The sequence below is a fragment of the Manacus candei genome, unplaced genomic scaffold, assembly GCF_025592945.1.
Source record: "Manacus candei isolate 608988 ecotype Guabito, Panama unplaced genomic scaffold, ASM2559294v1 h1tg000003l, whole genome shotgun sequence".
In the NCBI taxonomy this organism is placed as follows: domain Eukaryota; kingdom Metazoa; phylum Chordata; class Aves; order Passeriformes; family Pipridae; genus Manacus; species Manacus candei.
Genome location: NW_026138051.1, coordinates 9,783,248 through 9,803,911, shown reverse-complemented (window position 1 = coordinate 9,803,911; position 20,664 = coordinate 9,783,248). Strand labels below are relative to the sequence as shown.

The 20,664-nt window shown below is 43.3% G+C and overlaps 1 protein-coding gene across 2 annotated transcripts in view; it reads right to left on the bottom strand.

Moving 5' to 3' along the window:
• LOC127469473 (mitogen-activated protein kinase kinase kinase kinase 4-like) overlaps positions 1-20,664 on the bottom strand; it is a 92,283-nt gene that overhangs the window by 53,223 nt on the left and 18,396 nt on the right. For both annotated transcript variants that reach the window (XM_051783856.1, XM_051783847.1), the window contains exons 3-6: positions 8,763-8,819; positions 3,575-3,700; positions 2,691-2,801; positions 856-946 (exon numbers count right to left, since the gene is read on the bottom strand). In XM_051783856.1, coding sequence (XP_051639816.1) covers positions 856-946; positions 2,691-2,801; positions 3,575-3,700; positions 8,763-8,819 — 385 coding nt within the window. The remainder of the gene's footprint in view (positions 1-855; positions 947-2,690; positions 2,802-3,574; positions 3,701-8,762; positions 8,820-20,664) is intronic.

The window sequence follows — 20,664 nt, the reverse complement described above, 5'->3', positions numbered from 1 at the left end:
CAGTTGACAGCTAGCTCATATGTTTTAGATACTATAAGCAAAATCCTGCCTTTGTTTAATACAATGCAAAACTCCCTTGGACTTCAGTTTTTGCCACAAGGTTAAACCATAATGAGATTTAAAGTACTTACTTTCACTTGTTCCAAGCAAACATCCCACCCCACATCCACAAGCGATGTTTATTATTTTTGTTTTCCAACTCTGCAGTGAATTTTTTCAATTAAAGAGAGAGGGACAGTAAAGATCATCACAAATAAGAGAAGTGCTTCCCTTGAGACTTCTCCACTGCCACGCATTCCCTGTGATGTCTTTCCAAAACATGAAAGACATGCCCTCCTCAAGAGAGATATATACTTGAGTTTAGTCTTAGGAATTCACAAGTTGTCAACACTGACATGTCACAGGAAGTAAAGGAAGTGAGTAAACCCTCCAAATTTTTGGAAAGATGACTATGAGCTCAGTGGTAGCCCTTACACATGAGTAATTTCACATATTGTCAGACTTATAAAAATCCCTAAGACCACTTCCCTTAGAGAAATAAATGGATTAGTGTAATTTGTTCCCACTACTTTTTTACTTTGGAAGTCTTTGCATGCTGAGATCAGCTGTGAAGGCCTGATGCTGCTGTGTTTGACTGACCAGAAGTAGCTGGATTCCCCACAGGCTGTGAGTAACATCCTTGCAGAACATGTCACATTTTCAGCCTTTTCTACCTGACAGGCACCTTACAGGCACAACCATTATTGATACTTTGCATACCTGTTGCTTTTAGGTTACTGAAGGTTCTTTCGGAGACAAAATGGAAATCTTACACTTTAACAAACAGGTTTCTAGCCCACCTTTAAGGGAACTTACCCAATTTGACTTCTGCATTTTCTGTGAGAAGAACATTCTGTCCTTTAATATCTCGATGGATGACATGGTGAGCATGAAGATGTGCCAAGCCCTAAAAGAAAACCACACTTTCCTTATTTTCTTCCTAACATTATTACCATTAGTGTGACACTGTTGCCTTTTTGCACTTTTACTCTTCTCAGACTTTATTTGTAAGGAAAATCCTTTAGACGTTAGTAGCAACATGAAGAGCCCATTTTGGGGGAGGACAGAGGACAGCAACTGCAAGTTTGATTGACTTCCTTGCCACAGATCTGACAGCAGTGGAGCATCTCTGAAGTCAAGTGTGAAGAGAACAAGGTAGAAATACTTTAAACTTCTGTCTCATAATCAAGGGATGCTCCTGACACTACGTGCTAAAAGCAGACCAAAGAGAAAAAGAACAAAGCAGAATGCTCTGTATGAGGACCAGAGACCAGCATTCAGCAAAATGGTAAATTCAATGGTAAATGCACTACAGAAAGTTAAAAATACCATGTCAGACCTCTTTCTGGATGCAGCAAGTATTGTTTTCAATCAGCTCATATTTGCTACGTTCTCCTTCATTTCAAAACTGCCCATGGTTGAACTAGCACAGATATGAAGGAACATGCTGAAATAACCCATTACAGTAAGCCAGAGATGCTTCACACAAAACATTTAGCCTCTCCAATATTAATGGCTTCAAACAGAGCTTCCACCCACCTTGTAAATTTTCCAGAAGGAAACACTGTCAATCCATGTGCAACTGGGCCATTATGTTTTGAAACCGGCATGATTAAATCCAATCTCTTGTTTTTACAAACACGCTGTTGTGGCTTTCAGTTGCATGAGGGTAAATCAAATGTTTTAACATCAGTTGCTTTAGCAACCTGACCACACCATTAAGGATTTTTTCTTTTGCAGAAGAGCCCTCCCCACACTCTCCAGTATAGTTATTATAATCTGCAGACTAGTGCCAAATCCCCATAAGATGGCCAATGCTCTCTACTGAGCACATTTCTCAACTCCTAGAACAAAGTTTTACCCCTATTCAAGCATTACTTTGGCATGCCATTTGAATTCCAACTCCCAGAATACACGTTTATCTTACCATTACTTAGAAAAGATGTAAAACTCCATTACAAGGAAGATGGATCAGTAACCCTGTAATGGGTTTTGAATTCAGAATGACAGGTTCCAACATTATATTTTTTTTTCCAGGCTAGTTCACTAGATTACACTTGGGAATTGTTTTATCCTCTGTACTTCCCAGGAAAAAAAAAAAAAAGCAGCCCTAAGCCTGCATAGAATGAAATATAGCCCCAAGAATTGTCTTGGGGAATACTGTCCCAGCAGGGCCACCTTTAAGATTTTGGAATGGTGTTTAGTCAACTAAATAGTCTCTAATAGTGTGGAAAAGGGACCCTTGAATGTGTGTAGGTAAAGGAATTATGAACAGAAAGTTCTTACACAGCGTGAACAGCTGAAGCAAATGAGCAGGAACATCTCCTGATGCAGAGGACAGACTTACTGAAAACACAAAATTTATTTATTTTTCTAGAGGCCCAGTGTCTGGAATTTTAGAATATGGCTATTTGCCATAGGAAACAGGAATTTTCTGTTCTTCATACAGAAAATGGGATTAACTACAACAATGTGGGATGTCAAGCAGCCGGCTCTTAAGGCTCTTCTGAACTCAAGGACCACAGACCACGAGCCCCATGGATCACAACCTTTAAACAATAATGCTCATTAGTGACCTATTTTAGCAACCAAAAGCTTGAAAAGCCCTTTTTGTTGCAAATGAGCATCAAAGCTCTGCTGGCAGGACTCACCCTGAGAACCTCTCTGCAGATGTAAGCAATCCAGTCTTCCTTGAAACAGTTCCCTTTTGTCTTCTTTACCAGGTCAGTGACAGAGCCTGCACCACAGTACTCCATCACCAGCTGCAGGGAGACAAACACAGTGCACCTTCACCACACCTCTGCCAGGCTCCCAGCAGAGATGCCATGTGCAAACACCCACCTCACCACAACCCAGGTGTGGCAAACCACAGGTGGCCTTCCCGGATGCCAAGTGACTTAAAATTTCATTTCCTGAATCACACACATTGCTAAATAAATAAAAGAACTCAGTAGTGTTCCTCTCCTATTGCAGGTTATAGGTAGGGGGTTTTATATATAAAATACAAAATCAGAAAAGCAAGAGCTAATAGCACCAAAAAACATGGGAATTTTTTAAAAATTTGAAATTTTTCACTTTGCTGCAGAGCTTTAAAAATCTTGCCTCCAAAAAATTGGAGGATTCATTATTCTTCTTTGCTTTATTGCCAATTCCTCTGCTCCTTTTTTTATTTTCCAACTGAAAAAAGGAGAGGAAAGCAAGAAGAAAAAGGGGAGGAGAGGAGAGGAAAAGGACAAGCTCTTTCACTTTTGTAAAAAAAAATACAGAAGTGTTTAATTTGGACCAAAAGAAGACTCAAACAACAAATCAAAATGACAGCACAAGTCACAAGTATCATAACGTACTTTATACCCATCCTCAAAGGAAATCATAGGGGATGGAAGATGTCTAGGGAGGAGCAATTTTTCTCTTTTATATGTTATTCTTCAGAACAATGATTTCAGAGCTTTGCTGAGACAGAGTCCAAGCCAAGCACACTGGAGCTCTAAGGAAAGAGCTGTAAATCTACTGAAGAGAAATGACACTGAACACTTACCCAGAGCTGATCATCTTGACCTGCAGGACTTTTCTTTACAAAAGCACCATAATATGTAGCAATATTTCGGTGATGGGAGTACTTTTTTAGCATATTTATCTCCAGCTTGATTTCCTCCTCTTCATTCTGTAACAGAAGAGAGCAGAAGGCTCCTTAGGTGACCACAGATCACCAAGGAAAGCAACCTCTGTCTTTGGAAGCTTTAACACTCATCTGGAAGCGCCCTGAGCAACCTGGTCTGATTCCATGGCTGACCCTGTTTTGAGCAGGAGATTGGATCAGAGTTATCCTGGAATTATGAGACTGCAACTGATGGACACCTCTTAAACTGCCAACTGAAACACCCTGATCCACAGGTCTTGAACAAGGAATTGCTAAATTGACCTAAAGAATCAAAAATGTCCCCACTGGGGCACAAAAATCGCATGTTGTCTCCTCAGGGAGCTTACACAGGACCTGTTACTGCCCCACCTGTGGTTTCTGTATGCAGTAATTTAGTCTCGGAGAAACTAATCAGATTCAAACAAAAACAAAAGTATTCCTAACACTCCATTACTTAAATACTTGGAAAAGCACTTAGTGCACACATCAGCCAATTCGTCTTCCCAGTCCTGTGGAGGGTCCTGCTGGGAGGAAACCAAAGCCAAGGAGGAGGTGACTCGCCACAAATCAAATTCCAGTGCCAGCCAGGGTTGGGATCTGCTCTTTCCTTACAATTGTGAGGCTGCCCCACCTGGACCATAGGCTTTTTCTCCATTCCATCATGCCATCAGTGAAGTCTCTGGCATACGGGGAGCTAAGTACACCTCTGGACATTCCCTTCCAGGCACCAGTTTTCCCATGGTCTTTGTTTCAGTCCACTCAGACATTCCCTTCTGCCCAGTACAGCACTGTGCACAACAAGACAACTAATGGAAATACAAGTTTTTATAACTACATTAGAAGGAAATACTCTTTTTCAGAGAGACTGCTTGATCTGAAGAGGCCCCTCAGATCCAGCCTGTTTGCTATGGTGCATAACACCCAGAGAAGTGCACGTAGATTTTGCCATCTCATTCACTTTAATAGGAAACAAGTGGTGCTGCAAGGTATCCCTCCATCAGTAAAAAGGAGTACGACCAAGTTGAAAATTAATTTACCTTTCTGCAAAACATCTCAGTCAGCACTTACCAGCTGAAGGGAAAAAAAAAGAAAAAAGAGGCAGCAAGAACAACTCAGCCCCACAGGACATTTTTCTGCACTTTTCCTCTATTTTCCAGTAGCTTTGCCATCGAAGCATTCCTTTAACCATCACAACAGACTGCTTACAAAACCAGACACATTGTCCTTTCTATACCTGGAGTAACACATTAAGGCCTGACAAGCTAAAGCCAAATTCCCTTCAAGAATATTATGTGTCGTATTAAACCCGACCACACAAAAATCATTCCCAACAGAGGGGGACCAATAAGTTTTCCCGAGTAACAATCCATAGGAGGCACGTTACCAGACCAAAGCCTAATTGTATTAAGCCTTAGGAAATGGGAAATGTAAAATAACTCAAAGCTAAATAAAGTATTTCAGGTTTCAGAACAGTCTCTTTGTTGAACACAGGCTCTCTAGCTGCACACATTACGCTATATATTCCATTTATCTTTTGTATGCAGTTAAGGAAAAAGGAGGACCCTTGCTCTTTGGCTTAATACAGCTCTGGATGTTGTATGACTGAATTATCAAGGGTAAGGAGGAGCTCCATGCAGCACCTGGAGTCTCCAGGACAAATCAGAGCTGACTTCTAGACAGCAGGCAGGAAATCCTCCATGACCAGGGTCCTGTTTCTCCCTGTACATGGCCAGAGCACATCCAAAGGGAGGTGAGAGCTCATGATGATGCTTTCTGGGAGGAGAGACAGAACTGGGACTCCGGAGAGTGCACATGAAAGGGTGTAAACAGGCAAGTGAGGAGCAGGCAGACAATAAGGACATGGGAACTGTCATCCTGGACCTGACCACAAGGGTCCTGTCATCTAAACGAGTTTCTGGATCTTTAGGGAAGAAAAGCAGAAAACAGGGAAGATTACTCCTTTCCCCCTGCTGCTGTCCCTCCTGCATCCTGCCCACTCCTTCTGCCACAGGAGAACCAAACGTGGAGGGGAAACATTCATCTTTGGTAAAGGTCTTCCCCAAATTACTTAAAACCTTTACAGACATCAAGGGTTTGGGGTTTTCTTAACTCTTCCCATCTGCATGAACTTTGCACAGGCAGAGTTCCCTGCTGTGCCCTCAGCACCAGCCTGCAGCTTTCACAAAGTTCCCCTCAGGGAGCTGGCAGATCCCAACCACTTCCTCAGAGCTGCTGCCTATTTTTCAGCTCTTCTTCCTTTGCCCAGCTAATTTGCTAGATGTTGGAACCATGCTGGCACAGCACCTGAGTACTTTCCATTCCTCTGCAATCTCACCTCTATGTTTTTAGAACAAAGCCAAGCATGACCTTGTCTGTGAACACAGCCAGGATACCTGGTAGGCTCTTCCACACCCACTGGCAAGAGTAAAGAGTAGCTGCACGTGTGTAATGCTTCCTTCCCAGCACCAGCAAGATGATGCAGTTCCTGCTCTATCTATTTACCCTGCACCTGCTTCTTCTTCTCTTGCCCATCCTTGCCTGTAGAGGCAGCTACATGTGCCTGCACAGGTAACACTGGGCGGTACAGGTTGAATGCCTTGGGGAGACACTGCTTAGGGCAGACAGCAGGCTGAGCTTCAAATAGCAGTCAGTCTGTAAGGAAAGGGCTGCACAGAACAGCAGCTGGGCATTTCACAGACAAATGCACTCTGGCTTCCCAGGGCTTGAGTGATTTTTGGAAGAATTACTCTATGCCATGGAAAAACCAAGGCAGAAGGGTAAAACGTGAGTGATTCTGCCCCGTGGGTCATGTCTGAGGCCTGGCCAGGAACTGAATCTGGACTTGCTAAGTCTCAGTGCTACAACATCCTCCAAGCAGGGTGACTGGGGACAAAAGCACCCTCAGCTTCTCAGTGCATGTCCATGCTCAGGATTTCCACTTTCCACCACCCTCTTGTCAGCGTTACCATCAGCCCCATCTCTCAGGGGTCTACAAACCTGCTCATAAATAATTGCTGCTTAAGAAAAGGAAACAGGCTCGCAGATGTGCAGGTGCAAAAAACTGTTTCCTTTCACAAACCTACATGTTCCTGGGCACAGATGGCTTCATGCACAAAGATGACAGGCTCATGATCAAAGGCTGTTTTTGAAGATGTGGGCCTATCTGCAATGGCATTAGGAAGCACAAAACCAGAAAGCACACGCCTCTGATCTCAAATAGAAACAAGATATCAGCTGATAAATACTGCACCAAGAGACCCCTTAGTACTGGGGCAGGTCTAACAACAAGTTTCACATCTAAATGTTATTTTGCTCTCTACAAAGAATGAAAGCAAAGACAGAGAGAGAACGATGTGCTGCCAAAGAGCTCTTTGATCACCTGCACCGACAGCTGAAGAGACAAGCAGCAAGAATCCAATCCCTCTGCAAGCGCTCTGCTTGCTTGGCTCCATCAAATAACAGGAAGCAGAGCCTGCATGGAGAGGCACACGAGTGCACGTTGCCATCAGCTCCCCTTTAACCATTTCAAAGGGCTCCCCCCCCACCCCTGCAACACGACACGGCAGCACTTCCTGACAGATGTCCAGAGGATCCCACAATGACCACAGCATCCTGCTGCTGCTCTTAAGAACCCGGCCCAGGGCTGCAGCTCATGACAGCAAAGGGCAAATTTGCTTAGCTCTTGGTGTGCCCCAAATCTGAACAATCACAGCTGCAGCTGGTCAGGTGATTTCTGATAAAATGACTTCTTGCTGGAAAGAGAAACCCGGTAGACTTGGTGAAAGAATCAGAATCTTTTGGTGAACAAGAGACAGAAGTAGCAGAATGGACTGCATCCAGGTCTGCCAGCCTGTGCCCTAGCAGCAGGAACACAGCCAACCCTGCACTGGGAAAGTGGAAATAACAGCAGAAAGCCTTGCACTCCCCCTGTGCCAAGGCCAGAAAGCAGAAACACTCGAGAACAGCTGAGCTGGAATTGTTCAGGGTTTAGTGGGGTACTAGCATCAGGGAAAACCCCTCTGAGCAGCTGCACCAACATGGTCCCCACTCAACTCCCAAATCTTTGCATGAAGGGACCCAATGTGAAAACAGCAGGATCTGCTACCACTACCCCTCAAGCAATGGGACAGGTTCCCCAGTATGATGCTGGTTGTCTAACCTGCAAAGAAGCAGCAAATCAGACTTAAGGAGCTGGTTTTTGCTCCCAGAACCATGCAAGTTTACCAAGGTGATTCCTGAAGCTGGACCATATGGTTGTGCTGCATTTAAATTCTGTTGCCAAGCAAGAAGGCACTACTGCATGCTACAGTTTGATACTTGCATACAAAGGAAACTGTTATGCATAGCAAAGGGAAGGAAATCTTTCCAAGGTTCCCTTCCTGCAGTTTTTTCTTCAATTGTTTCATCAAGGAAGGGACTGTCACTGGTGTTAACATGACAGCCCACAAGTGACATCTTTGACCAGCCCTCATGCACTGTTGATGGACCCACTACTGGTTGTGCTCTTCAAAGGATAAACAAAAAACAATATTTAGCAACTTTTTCAACACTCTGTTCCAGCACTGACACCACTTTATAAATGTGAGCAGGGACAGTGCCAATTAAACTGTCTCCTTCTCTCATCTGTCAAATCACAATAAAAAGTGCTACATTTGCATTTCTAACATGTCCCTGCTTGCTGACTGTCAGGGCAGCTACTCTGAGAAATGGCTGGTGAGGGGATAGGATGTGATGAAACACAGCAGGGGCAGTGCAGAGCTACAGGAAATCTTTTACTTGTTATCTCTGGAAACAGATAATCAACTAGAAATAAGCAGCAAGAGACTTCTTCTCTTTGTTATTATTTGCCACCAAAATATATGGCAGTGCATTCCCTTATCACTTTGTCACCATTGGTCAGGTACAGTTGAAAAATCTGGTTGTGTTAACACCTCTCAGTACTTTATAAAACACAAACCAGTGTTCAGCAAGCATAATTTATACCACAGGATCTTCTTTTACAAGCTATCCACCTTCTAATGATCTGATTATTTACTTTTCCTTGCACCATAATAACAACCTTTTTTATTTTTGGTTTAGCACTCACCTCAGTAACATTCATCACTTTGATTGCTGCTAGCTGCCCGGTCTTAACATGACGACCCTGTTAAAATAACAAAAGATTGTAAGTAAAACACACAGGTAAACTATGAATACAGCAACAAATTAGGCATATAACAACTGGGTTAGAGTAAATGCTTTCAATCATGTTCAAAGTCATGTCAGCAACTTGTTTCAGTTGAAGATGTGCCTGCTCATTGCAAGAGGGTTGGACTAGCTGACCTGTAAAGGATTCCCTCCAACACAAACTATTCTATCATTCTATGTACAAAAAACCTTTTGGTGCTACAAAACTACCAAAGTGAAGTTTGGTGATGTGACCTCACCTTGAACCCCCACATGTCCTGGTACACCTCAGGGTAAAGGGAAAACTCGAGGTTTCAGTACATCAATCTGTACGTGGATGCCAAGAAATTAAAGCTCTATGTGAGTTTTTGCCACTTTTTTTTTTTTTAGTGCTTTTTACTGTGAAATGCTTAGTTTTAAAAATTCTTACTGTAGCTGAGCTAACTATATCTCAGCTACTTCCCAAAAAGCATGCAGGGGCTTTGAATTTAAAAATGTCATCTTCTGTGGTGGTGGGGAGGAGCTCACCCAGGTTTGACTGAGTAGGTGCCTACACATGTACACACTTCACTAGTGAAATGCCCACACCCCACAGTCACCATTAAGCAACAGAGAACTGGTAACTTCAGACTAGGTGACTGGCTTGTTTTTGAAAACAGAACTAGTAAAAGGGAGGTAACAGGGAATAAAGGCATTTAAAGAGCAAACTTGCTACTGAGACTGACAAAATGTGATTCACAAGAACATGTATTAGAAACATAACCAGGAATCTTGCTGTAAATTGCAGTTTCTTGGTTTGGTTTGAGCAAGTTGCTCAACAGACACCATAGGTGTAGTCTTTTGCCATGACAACCAGCATCTCATACTGGAGGATAGCATCAAAAGATTTGAATGAACAGCAGATTTACTATATGTCCTAACTCTTCACTGCCATTAAATGTTCAGAAATGGGTTTGAAGCTTTGAGACTGCAATTTTATTCCTGAAATAGTAGTGCCTGCAAAGCTGTATATTGAAATAACTAACTAACATCAGTTAAGGAAGCCATAGGAAATCAGGAAATCAAATATGAAATGCTGCAGTTTGCAGACAAAATGATTTGCAGGTGCAATTTACACCTGCAAAATTAAAAGCTGGGTTGATGTAATTTTAAAACCCAGGTCCTATCTGCACAAAATTGCATACAAGTGTTATTTCTAAGACTAAGCAATTTTGCATCAAAGAAAAATGATTCCTCGTTCTCGGGCGATATGTCACAGTCATGTTTTCTTTTACAAAAAACTAAATCCTGCTGAGTTTTTTGTATATTTATAAGTGTCCTCTTTCCACGGAAGCACTCCTGGGATTGCAAAGCTTTTTCTCATAAAGAGATAGGATTTATACATTATCACAGACCTCAGGAGGAAGGGAAATGGGGCGCTCTCCCCCCACAAGCCTCCGTGGGTGAGTGTGGATGGGCAGTGACCAGTGCTATCCCAACAGATGCCGGTGTTCAGTCAGCATCCATCCCTGCTGACGTCAGTCTGGGTTACTGAGCTTCCTCTGCACAACCACAGCTCCTTTCTTGGAGGCCATTGTTTGCAAATGTTTCCAGGCATTGAATGCCTTGGCAATACAGAGAGAGAGAGGGCCTTCCACAAAGCACAGCCACGCTGGACACGCTGGCACCCTGACTTCACTCCAGAGTTTGTCTGGAGTCAAGTATGCTGGTAATTCCATGTCTCTGGCCACCATAGGTCACCAGCAACTAAGCCATTGAAACAGTGAGTGTCTCCTGGGCAGCTCTAGATTCTACAAAGGACGATGTAACGAATCAATACTAATTTTCATAACTATAGTGAAGCATAGAGATGGTGTTTTTTTGTTTGTTTGTTTTTTAAACTCTCAGAATTGATGTGGATTAAATGTTATAATCGACAATGAAACAGATCATTCCCGACATCCAGTGCTAGAATTCAGCACATGACTTCAAACTGTTTCAAGTTAATTTTCCTTAACATATCTGAAAGCAGTAAATATCCTGAACCCAGCCCTGGGCTTCTTGTTAACAGACTGAGACTAGTGCCTAAGCAAGGAAAGGTTTCAGGGCCTGGACCCTTATTTTTTTTCATTTATCAATAAATCTCAGAGGTTAGCCAGAGTTCATGGGAACTCTCACATTGCTGCTTCTGATGAAGCCGCTAAGTTGAGCAGGTGTAAATTGTTTTGAGAAAACTGGTTGTTTTAACTGCTTCCCAAGCAAATAAGACCAAAAGACTCACTTCCAGTGACAAGACATGCAGAAGCTCATCCTTATTGATTTAACAAAACATGTGAGGAAGAACAAGGGGCGCTGCCCTCCGAGCCCTCTGTCCCTGCCCATCCTCTCCTGATCATTAAAGAGAATCAGCTTGTTGTGATTCAAGATCCTCCCCTTCACATTTCCCCAGAAACTGAGCAGAGGGCTGGAATGGTCTGTGGGCCAGTTTCCCTCATAAAAGGTTTCATCTTTCACCCAAAGGCTCAGTGTAAGAGCAGGTTTCAACTCTGGAGAATGTAGTCAAAACATCCAACAGACATCTGCAAGTCAACCATATTCCTACCCAAGAATACAGCATTAAACTCTATCAAGCTCATACAGAGCTTAGACATCAAAAATTCTGAAGCTTAACGACTTTCTAAAATTGAAGTTCCTCCCTTCATTTTGATGAGGTATCCAAGTTGGAAAAAATTCTCCCATTAGCTTTGAGTCCAGCTAAATTCCTGGACTCCTCCAGAAAATATTTCCGTATAAAGTCTGCTGTAGCTGCCAGTTAGTCACTAAAGCAACATTCAGCAAACCTGGAGCCAGCACACACATTTCTCAAATCTGTATACTGCTCATTGCAGCCAGACTTATGGGAGATGCTTTATGCCAAAGATCTGGTTCTGATGAGCTCCAGCTATGCATTATCTCTGTGGGGAAAGATACAGAGAATAGGGCAGAGTGCTCAGAGCTATTCCTATTGGATGTGTATTTATCTTTTTACCTCAATCAGATAAAGGAACTGCTTATCTATGCCCTCTACCAGGGGTCAAGACATGTACTTTTCTATTTACATCAAACAAGAGTGGCAACACTAGCCGTCAGCTATTAGCTGATAAAGGGGCTTTACATGAATTAAGTATATTTACAAAATGATGCATTCAGTCACATACAACACACCTTTTCCTGTTAGGTCCAAATAAAAATTTTGGAAGGTCCCTGGCTTGGGCCATGATTACAAGAAGAAAGCCAGGTCCCAATAACATTGTAAGGATGCAGGTCACAGGCAGAGCACTTAGTTGGACAGCTTCCCTCCCAGATCCTGCACATTTCTCTCTTTCTAGAGGTGGAAAACAGCTCCCATCAGCTTCTGACAGATCTAGAGTGGACAATTGCAAGTCCAGACGACAGAAGCCAGCTGTCCTGTTAAGTGCTGCACACCATGCCAAGGCAGCCCACGGCAGTCCCATCACACGCTTCCTTTTTGGCAAGGGGCACTCCTTCAGTGACCACGTGTTTCTGGGTCTGATGGAGTTGTCCCCATTTAACCGCTGCAGGAAGAAGTGCACATGAAGGGCAGGAACTGCCTGCTGCTGCTGCAGGATACCATGGCAGCACCAAGCTGGTGGGTTTGACTGTGCAGAAGTCCTTGTTTGTGCCCATGTTCTGCCAGCAACGAGAAGCACCACCTCACTTAAAAAGCAGGGGGTTTGGCGAGGCTGCAAGATGCCTGTGTGCAGAGATACCTCCCAGAAACCAGAAGATTTGGACACTTGCCAATTTGTACCTTTGTACCCACATGAAGGGCAATTTCATATCAAACACACCTGCTGGCAGACCACCAGGCACAGACACAACCAGCTCACAGTATCAGCACACGAGTGTGGGGCTCCCAGGTGACCCTTCACAGCACTGTAATCCTGAGAGCTGGTAGCTACCACAATCTTAACTCCTGGGATCTTCTCTGGATATTGTACATTTGCATTGGAAAGCCAGATCTGGCTGTTGGAGGTGTGAGACTTCAGATGCCAGAGGTCTTCCTCACCCAGAAGCATTAATTATGGGATAACTGATGCAGCCTGTGGCCACTCGCCCTTTGGGAGCGAGGTGAAGGCACAGCTGTCACTGCAAGCTCTTACCGAAAGTGAACTTGAGCAAGCAGATTTCCTGCTCAAAACCCACTGATGAACTTTGAGCCCATCTTGGGTAAATCTGTGTGGCCCTGCGGTTCCTGGTAGACTGCCAGCTCAGCCTGCTGTGTCCTGTGGGACCCGACCCCACCCTTTCGCCCCTCTCCTCTCCACCCTTTCCATCCTGGTAATACAAGAAAAGCCTTTAAGAGATTATGAACTGAGTGAACAATGCTCTGCACAGGGATCCAGGAAGCCCTGTGTCCTATTCCACATGACCTTAAAGTCATGGTCCTTCTGTTTCCCTTTCCACCTACACAGGGCTTTTCTACTAAGACCCAGCTCTTTAGAAGAGAAGAGCAGTGTTTGCCATCACCGGCCCCCATGCCAGACTGGGAACACAAGCTTTGCCTGTTCACACTGCAGGCAGGCAAGGCCAGCCTCCCATGGAGCTGCAGTGTGCTCCCCAGTGGGTCAGCACAGCAGGAGAATCCCAAGAACATAAAACCTACAGATGTGCTGCTCCTATGCTGCAGTTTAAAGACACAGCTGCTGTTTTACAGCATAAGGCTGCTCACCCAGACATACTGCTGTCCTTCACGGTCTTGGCAATGTAAATAAGTGGTCAGGGCTTGCACATCTGGGGTGTAGTGTCTTGGTGCTGGTAAGTGTCACCCAAGAAGACAATTTATAGGAGACCTCTATCAGCAAGAGCAATCCATAATCCTCAACTCAGCAACTGGTACCACATGAGATGATCCCCTTGAAAGGGGACAGGAATAAATTCCAAGGAAGAACTAATTGTGAGTTTGGGAGCTTATTGCTTGTTTTTTGTTAGTTAATGGCCCGAGGTGGAGTTAAGGGCCAGTTGTTAGCTGAATTCTAGTGCTGGATTTCAGGAATTATCTGTTTCATTGTAGACTATAACATGTAATTCAGGTCAATTCTGATAGTTTAAAAAAAAACCAACAAACAACAACAACAAAAACAAACAAACAAAAACACAAAACCCCCAACACACCCCAACCCACATCAGCTTTGGACAGATTAGCGCCAGTTTCAGAAAGTCTTTTTCTTTTTTTCCTAACCCCCCATGAAGAGCTCAGGACACCAACCAGGTGGTAATGAAGCTATCATTTTGATTACAGCTTCATCCTTTAATCACACAACTCAGGCTGCAGAAAGCCTACTGTGATTGACATTATAAAGTTTTGGTGGCACTTCTGTCACATCATCTCTGGATGTCTGTTGTATTTCAGGGCTGTAAATCAAAGACTTGTATTCCCCTAGAGAATTTCTTTTCTTCTTTGTGATACTGGCAGATGTTGAAATTTTGGAAGCTGCTCCAGGTCACCTTTAGGGTAGCTCCTCAGCTCCATTTCCCAGCTGGAGCACAGCCTCCTTTCCTTGTAAGTGGCTGCTTTTATGCCAGCAGTGCAGGATGCAGGGACTTCTGTAAAACCACAACCCAGCTGCCTAAATGCTGACCATGTGGATGCAACACATTTGCCCTTTCGCCCTCACATCTGGCACACAATTTCCAGACAGTCCTAGGTCTCACCAAAAACCACTTGGGCAGCATAACCAAATGTTGCATTTCCTCTTCCCTGTCCTCTTTTAACGCCCTCTGGATACCTTTGCTGCCATCAACTCTGTGCTAGCGAGAGGAAGAGCATGAGCTCCTGAGATCACCGTTCCCAACACAAAGGTCCTTCCTTGTTCTCAGACAATCCAAAACTAGTATTGTCCATCCAATCCCTCAGGATGAAACAGGACTGTCTGACTAAGTCCATCTTAACAGTGCCTTCAGAACTGACCCGAGATGTCTCATAATAGGGAAGGCAAAACACTACAAAACTACAAAATATCATCTAAAACACCTAAACACTACAAAATATCATCACCCTTGTCCGCTGCTGATGAACAACAGAAATATTAATACACTGTAGATAATAAAGACATGCTCTTCAAGGTTTATGTTGTTTTTACTTTATGATTAGTTATGTTCAAAGAAGTTAGCTCAAATTTACCACTTTCAGTATAGACCATACTATGATGTAAAATGTTAATTCACATACTCTAGAACTTGGGTTGCAAAACATCAACAGTAAACTCTACCCTGTCTGCCTGTAGATTTAAAAAAAAATAAATTTAAAGATAATTAATAACACTCAGTGCACTCTAAGACAAAGCCTGTTACATTAATGAAGAAACAGTAAGGACATATACTACTTATAATGAAATGAAAAATTATTAAAAATATAATCAAAATGTTACACTGCATCCCAAACTAAAAAACAAGGATAATTTTGTAAAGGTTATCAAATTTATAGAGCAAAAATTACTTGAATATTTAGTGAAAAACAAATTCATTTCCTAGAAAACACCACTGCTCTATTTCTATGTTGATAAACCATTCTATCCCTCCCGTTGTGTACCTCTCCCCCCTCATCTCAGAAGTGAGAAACTATTGTGCACTCACTCAAAGGGAAAATATTTTTACAATTTTTTTTTTTAAATGAAGTTTAAGATGTTTCAGGTGGTAAGATTGGAAAAAAAGAGTCAGGAATTTCTCTCAGAGCCCCTATTTGTATTGCATGCTTAAACAAACAAAAATATCTGTAACTCATAACACTACAGAGATTAACGAAGTTGGCAGTGGTATAGGAGGACTTCCCATACACTAAAATAGCAACACGTTAGCCAAGAGAAGAGATTAGAAAATACTACTTCTGCCAGTCACTTAAAATTCTACCCACGTCCGCATTGTCTAGAAGGGAGGGATGGATAAGGGTCATTTCAAAGGTACCAGATCAAACCACCTCGATTTCTGGAGGAAAAGGACAGTTTTTTTTATCCCCACTGAAAGGGTCTGTACCACAACCCTCATGAACTGTAAAACCTGAGAGGCACCAGAAGCAGTTTTTCTATCCAGTTTTTTTTTTATCCTTTCAGTTCCTATTTCCTCCCATTGTACAAGTGGAAACGCAGATTGTTTGCTTTGCCTAATGTTTGTCTATGTCTGACTGCAGACCAGTGGGAAAAGAAAATGAAACAAAGGAGCAAATTCAAGCTCTTTCACAAACACATATTTGAGTATCTACATTTTTTTGCAATATCAGTATGTTCAGTTGATCAGAGATTACCATCCTCATGCAAAACATGAACCACTCAAGGCTACTGCATACTTGTATGAGACTGGACTAGAGACTAATCTTTTGGGATGTTGAAACCTGCTCCCAAACAGATCATTCACATGATGATCAGCAAGATCAAGCAAAGCACTAAGCCCTTTGAAAATACCATGCTAGTCATAATATGAAGAGGTTTGTCCTCTACTTATTTGAAAAGGGTGGTGTCTGCAGCAGAATATCCTATGTAATCTGCTGCAGCTCCATACTCATTTGGAGGGAAGTACTCATTCCTGTGGCTTCTCCTTACTCAGCTAACATGCAAACTTGATGCTTTAGATATTCAACTGCTATTTAAAGTTCCTGAACAATGTCAACAATGTGCAAGAAGGAAATGCAGGAACATTTCTCCTGGGGCAGGTAAACCCAGGGTAGGTCGTGGTGGGTGACAGCAGGAAATCGAGAGCTGCAGCACACAGTGTATCAGGCACCTCAGAAAAACAACCTTCAGGCTGCCACCACTGCTGTGCTCAGGGTCAGCCTGGCTGGGGATACACAGGATTACCAGAGGCATAGCTGCTCCTGGTGAAGGACCCACCAACTTTGGTCCAATCTGTACCTGGAGACACTTCGGGAGTGTCTGAGGTGACAACAAACACTGAAACTCCAGCTCTCTTCTATTCAAAAGTCATCCAGGTGCTTGAGTTTAGAGGGAACTGTAAGGCCCCTGAATGGGAGCTGCTGCCAACAAGTAAAGAAAAGCAACATTTTGGGGCCATACATGGGTCAAGAAAGTAACTCAGACAGCAGCACAGTGAACGGGAGGAGAGGTCTGACAAGCAAGTTGTGCGGTTATCCCATTTTCCTCACACCCCATTTATTGGGCTATAAAACCTGCTTTCACTGAGCCTAAATTTCAGTATTTGCACAAGTAGCAGCTTTAACAGCCTTGCTATTCATCCTGGGCTTTGGCATTTGTCACACCTCCTCACATCTGCTGAAACACTGTTGAGTTTCCAGCTTCAGACACCCCATCACAGCTTGCTCCCCCTGCCAGGGGACACAGAGGCTTTCCTCTTCCAGTGGGTGTTCTGCCTTGGAGATGCTGGGCTGGTGGGTCTGCAGGCAGCCACCAGCAGCAGGGACCCAGGCTGCCCAGCACATGGCAGTGGGAATGTGGGGCCATGGGAATGGGGGGTGTTTACAGCCCTGCAGGTCCCATTGCTGCGGGCAGGAGGGTTGGAACAGCCCTGGCCCAGAGCCAGTCCCGCTCAGCACCTGGGGAGCTCAGCGATGATTTACCACTGCAAAGGTCCACTGCAACGAAAGTCTATTCATCCAGAAAAAAAAAACAACTTCGGAAAAGCCTCAGCCTTTGGAAGGCTCTCATTCTGCACGACATGGGTTGTCAAGAAGCTAAGTCTGGGGAGAGGTACAAAGCCCTCCACCCCAGTGAATTTTCACTGCCTGACTCATATGCCTCCGTTTGCAGAAATACAGGGCACTACAGAAAACCTGCACACAGCACAATTCTGCTGGATGAAGTCACAAGCAGTTAAATGTGTCCTGCCAGCCCCGTCCTGCTGAAAGGAAGTCAGGGCTGGACTGCTGGAGGTCAGCTGATGGGTGGCCGGACTTTCAGAGCAGGAATCCCTCAAAGGGAGGTTTTTTGGCTCACCATTGCTACAAAGCTCTGAAGGTCAAGCTGCACACAGCAATTACAAATCTCATGTTATGAGAGTCATCTGTTAACTTTTTCAGTAATGCAGCCTTCCCAGACTCATGCTAATGAAGAAGGGCTTTATTAGCCTTCTATACCACGTAAACATAACCTTGTGTGCACAATAAGCTCTCAGCAATTATAGCACTGAATTTTTAAAAATCCTTCATTTTTGTGAACAATGTAACACAGTTGAATTTTCTCTTTTATATAATGCAGAACACAGACAAGGTTCTGCAAAGGTTAAAACTGTGTTCTTGGGTTTTTTAAAAAGTCTTTGAGGCAGGCAGGGTATACAGCTCGGACTACAAGTTACAGCCTAGACGATGACAGAGCTACAACCACCTTAGAGGTGATTTACTTTTTCATTCCAGTTCTGCTGGTGCTTTTCTCACACAGATTGCAATACCATGCAGGTCTACATTTCTGCAGACGACTGTGTGAGACAGTACACACAGCACAGGACAGCCCAACCCTAACTCAGGCTCTCGGAGTCTTTCCTTCAGTGTTTCATGGCCAATACCCTCCCTATAACTCTGTTCACCTGAGGTGAATCCTGAAATCAAAAACTCTGCTGACTATCACTGTCAAATCAGAAGATCTGTGGTTTGCCTAGGAAAAGATCATATTTTTTGCACATATACAAAAGTCTTCACAGAGCATTTAACTGAGGAAAAAAGAGCATTTACTCTCAGTGCCTTTTCCTTTGGCTCTATTTGATGAATCCTCTCCAAAAATTAAGAGAGTTAATGGACACAATTAGTCTGTGAGAAAATACATCAGCCTCCAGATTTCTGAATGATCTCTGTAAGAGATGAAGTACACGGCACTGATCTCGCAGCAGCAGTCAATTCCCATTTCCTTCCAAAATCCTATTGGCCAGATGGTCCACAAAACTCAAGGGAAAATTACTTAAGTGTTTGGAAAGGCTTTCAGTGTTAACTTGGTCTCCAAAATGAAACCAGACTACCCTTCTAATTATTCTTACAATACCTTGCTTTCCTAACAAAGTTAAAATGGAGCAGGACTTCCAAGTTCACTTTCCTAAAGAAAAAAAACTGAATTCATGAAGAGCCTTGGTGTTATTTTTTTCTAAACTGACCTAATCAGCTTTAAACAGCAGAAGCCTGGCTGGCAAAGATTCTCCTCTCAAGCCAGCTGTAGGTCAGATGTGCAGTAATAGTTCCTCAACAGCCACAAGCAGTTACTGTTCAATGCCTTATCTTCTGACTTTCTGTATTACTTGTAGGGATCAAAGACAATCACAGCAGGAGAGAAATGAACAGTAAACTCTAGAGAGGAAGAAAAATTTCAAGAAAATGGCTAAACACATCACAGCTGAAGAACCACAGAGCCTTAAGCAATGCAGACCAGAATAATTACCAGCTCAGATGAAGCAAAACCAGCAGCGAATCACTGGAAGAACTGGTCGCAGGAGGTACCAAGACTTTCCTGCAATTAACCACTGAACAGCTTTACCAGATTTTGAAACTCTCATCTCTGTCTCACCCTGTTTAAGCAACCCAAGTTCATTTTGTACAGCCTAAGACAAAGTAGTGCCCTACATAGCAAACTGGGGGCGGGAGGTAAAACAAAGACAGAGCCCCAGCACAGGCTGGTACCCCCCTGCCCTCCTCAAATGCACTGCTGGCTACACCTCTGAGAGGTTCCCTGCAGGACTTCCCACCAACAGCAGCTGATGGATTCTCCTGACACTTGGGTTCTTGCATGCAATTCTGGCTCCACTGATGTCGACTGGACTCTATGATCTTAAAGGTCTTTTCCAATCTTAATGATTCTATGTCCAAAGGAATTTCTGCTGTTGAGTTTATTGGATCTGAATTTGCCTCATGAAAGGTCAAATTTCTCAAACAAAAGAAATCCCACTTTACACTGAAAAAGAAAAGTGTATATTCAATGGTTTCTCTGTTGGAGTAGGTGTGTTTGCATAGATCCTGTCACAGATTTGAGCCAGAGCTTATGATGGAAGAAATTAACCTGAGCCATTGCTGCAGAGTCTCCATTTGTGTCACGGCTGCCACCCAAAGCTCACTGCCCATGGGAAATTGGTCTCTCCATAAAACTACAGATGCAGGTCAGATGGAAACTTAGAACACTCATTATTCTGACTGATGACACATACATTCACATTGGCAGGCATATAGATTTGATTGGATCACTCTCATTCAGGATTTGTCAGCTGTTGTGTCACATGAAGCTTTCCCAGGCAGCAATGGCATCTCTGAACTTGTTCAACACCAAATGCAATGGGGCCCAAAGTACTATGAACAAAACTACAGGCACAGAAACATATATAGAAATATTCAAAACTGCAAAACTGAAATCCCCTGACTCAGCCCAGGGTACCTCAGGTATGAATGAACCTGCACCAGAACCCTTCTTGTGACTCAGTCTCAAACCCAGTTCTCGTTTTCCAAGGTCTGAACCCTATCTGCTTCCTTTACCTTGTAATGGCAATAGGCTGTGCAACCAGCTGCATCACATCACAAAGCAGCTGTCAAGAAAGAACAAAACAAAACAGCAAACAAACCTAAAGATTCCACAAGGCATCCAGCTAATACCAGCAGCTTCCTGGTTTACATATATAATATAAGCTTTAAAAACTAGTATCTCTGCTTTTAACATGTTCTAGCTGTAGTCACTATAAAATTTACTCAAAAAGTTTAACCATCCACAAGTTTTAGAAGAACTTCCTTTTACATATTCCGTCATCCACATCCAGATGCCAAAATACACCACCAAGAGCTCACTGCTCCTTAGGATAAATCTGGTATTACGCATCAGAGAAAAATTTTGCAGGGTCAGCTAAAACTCTAC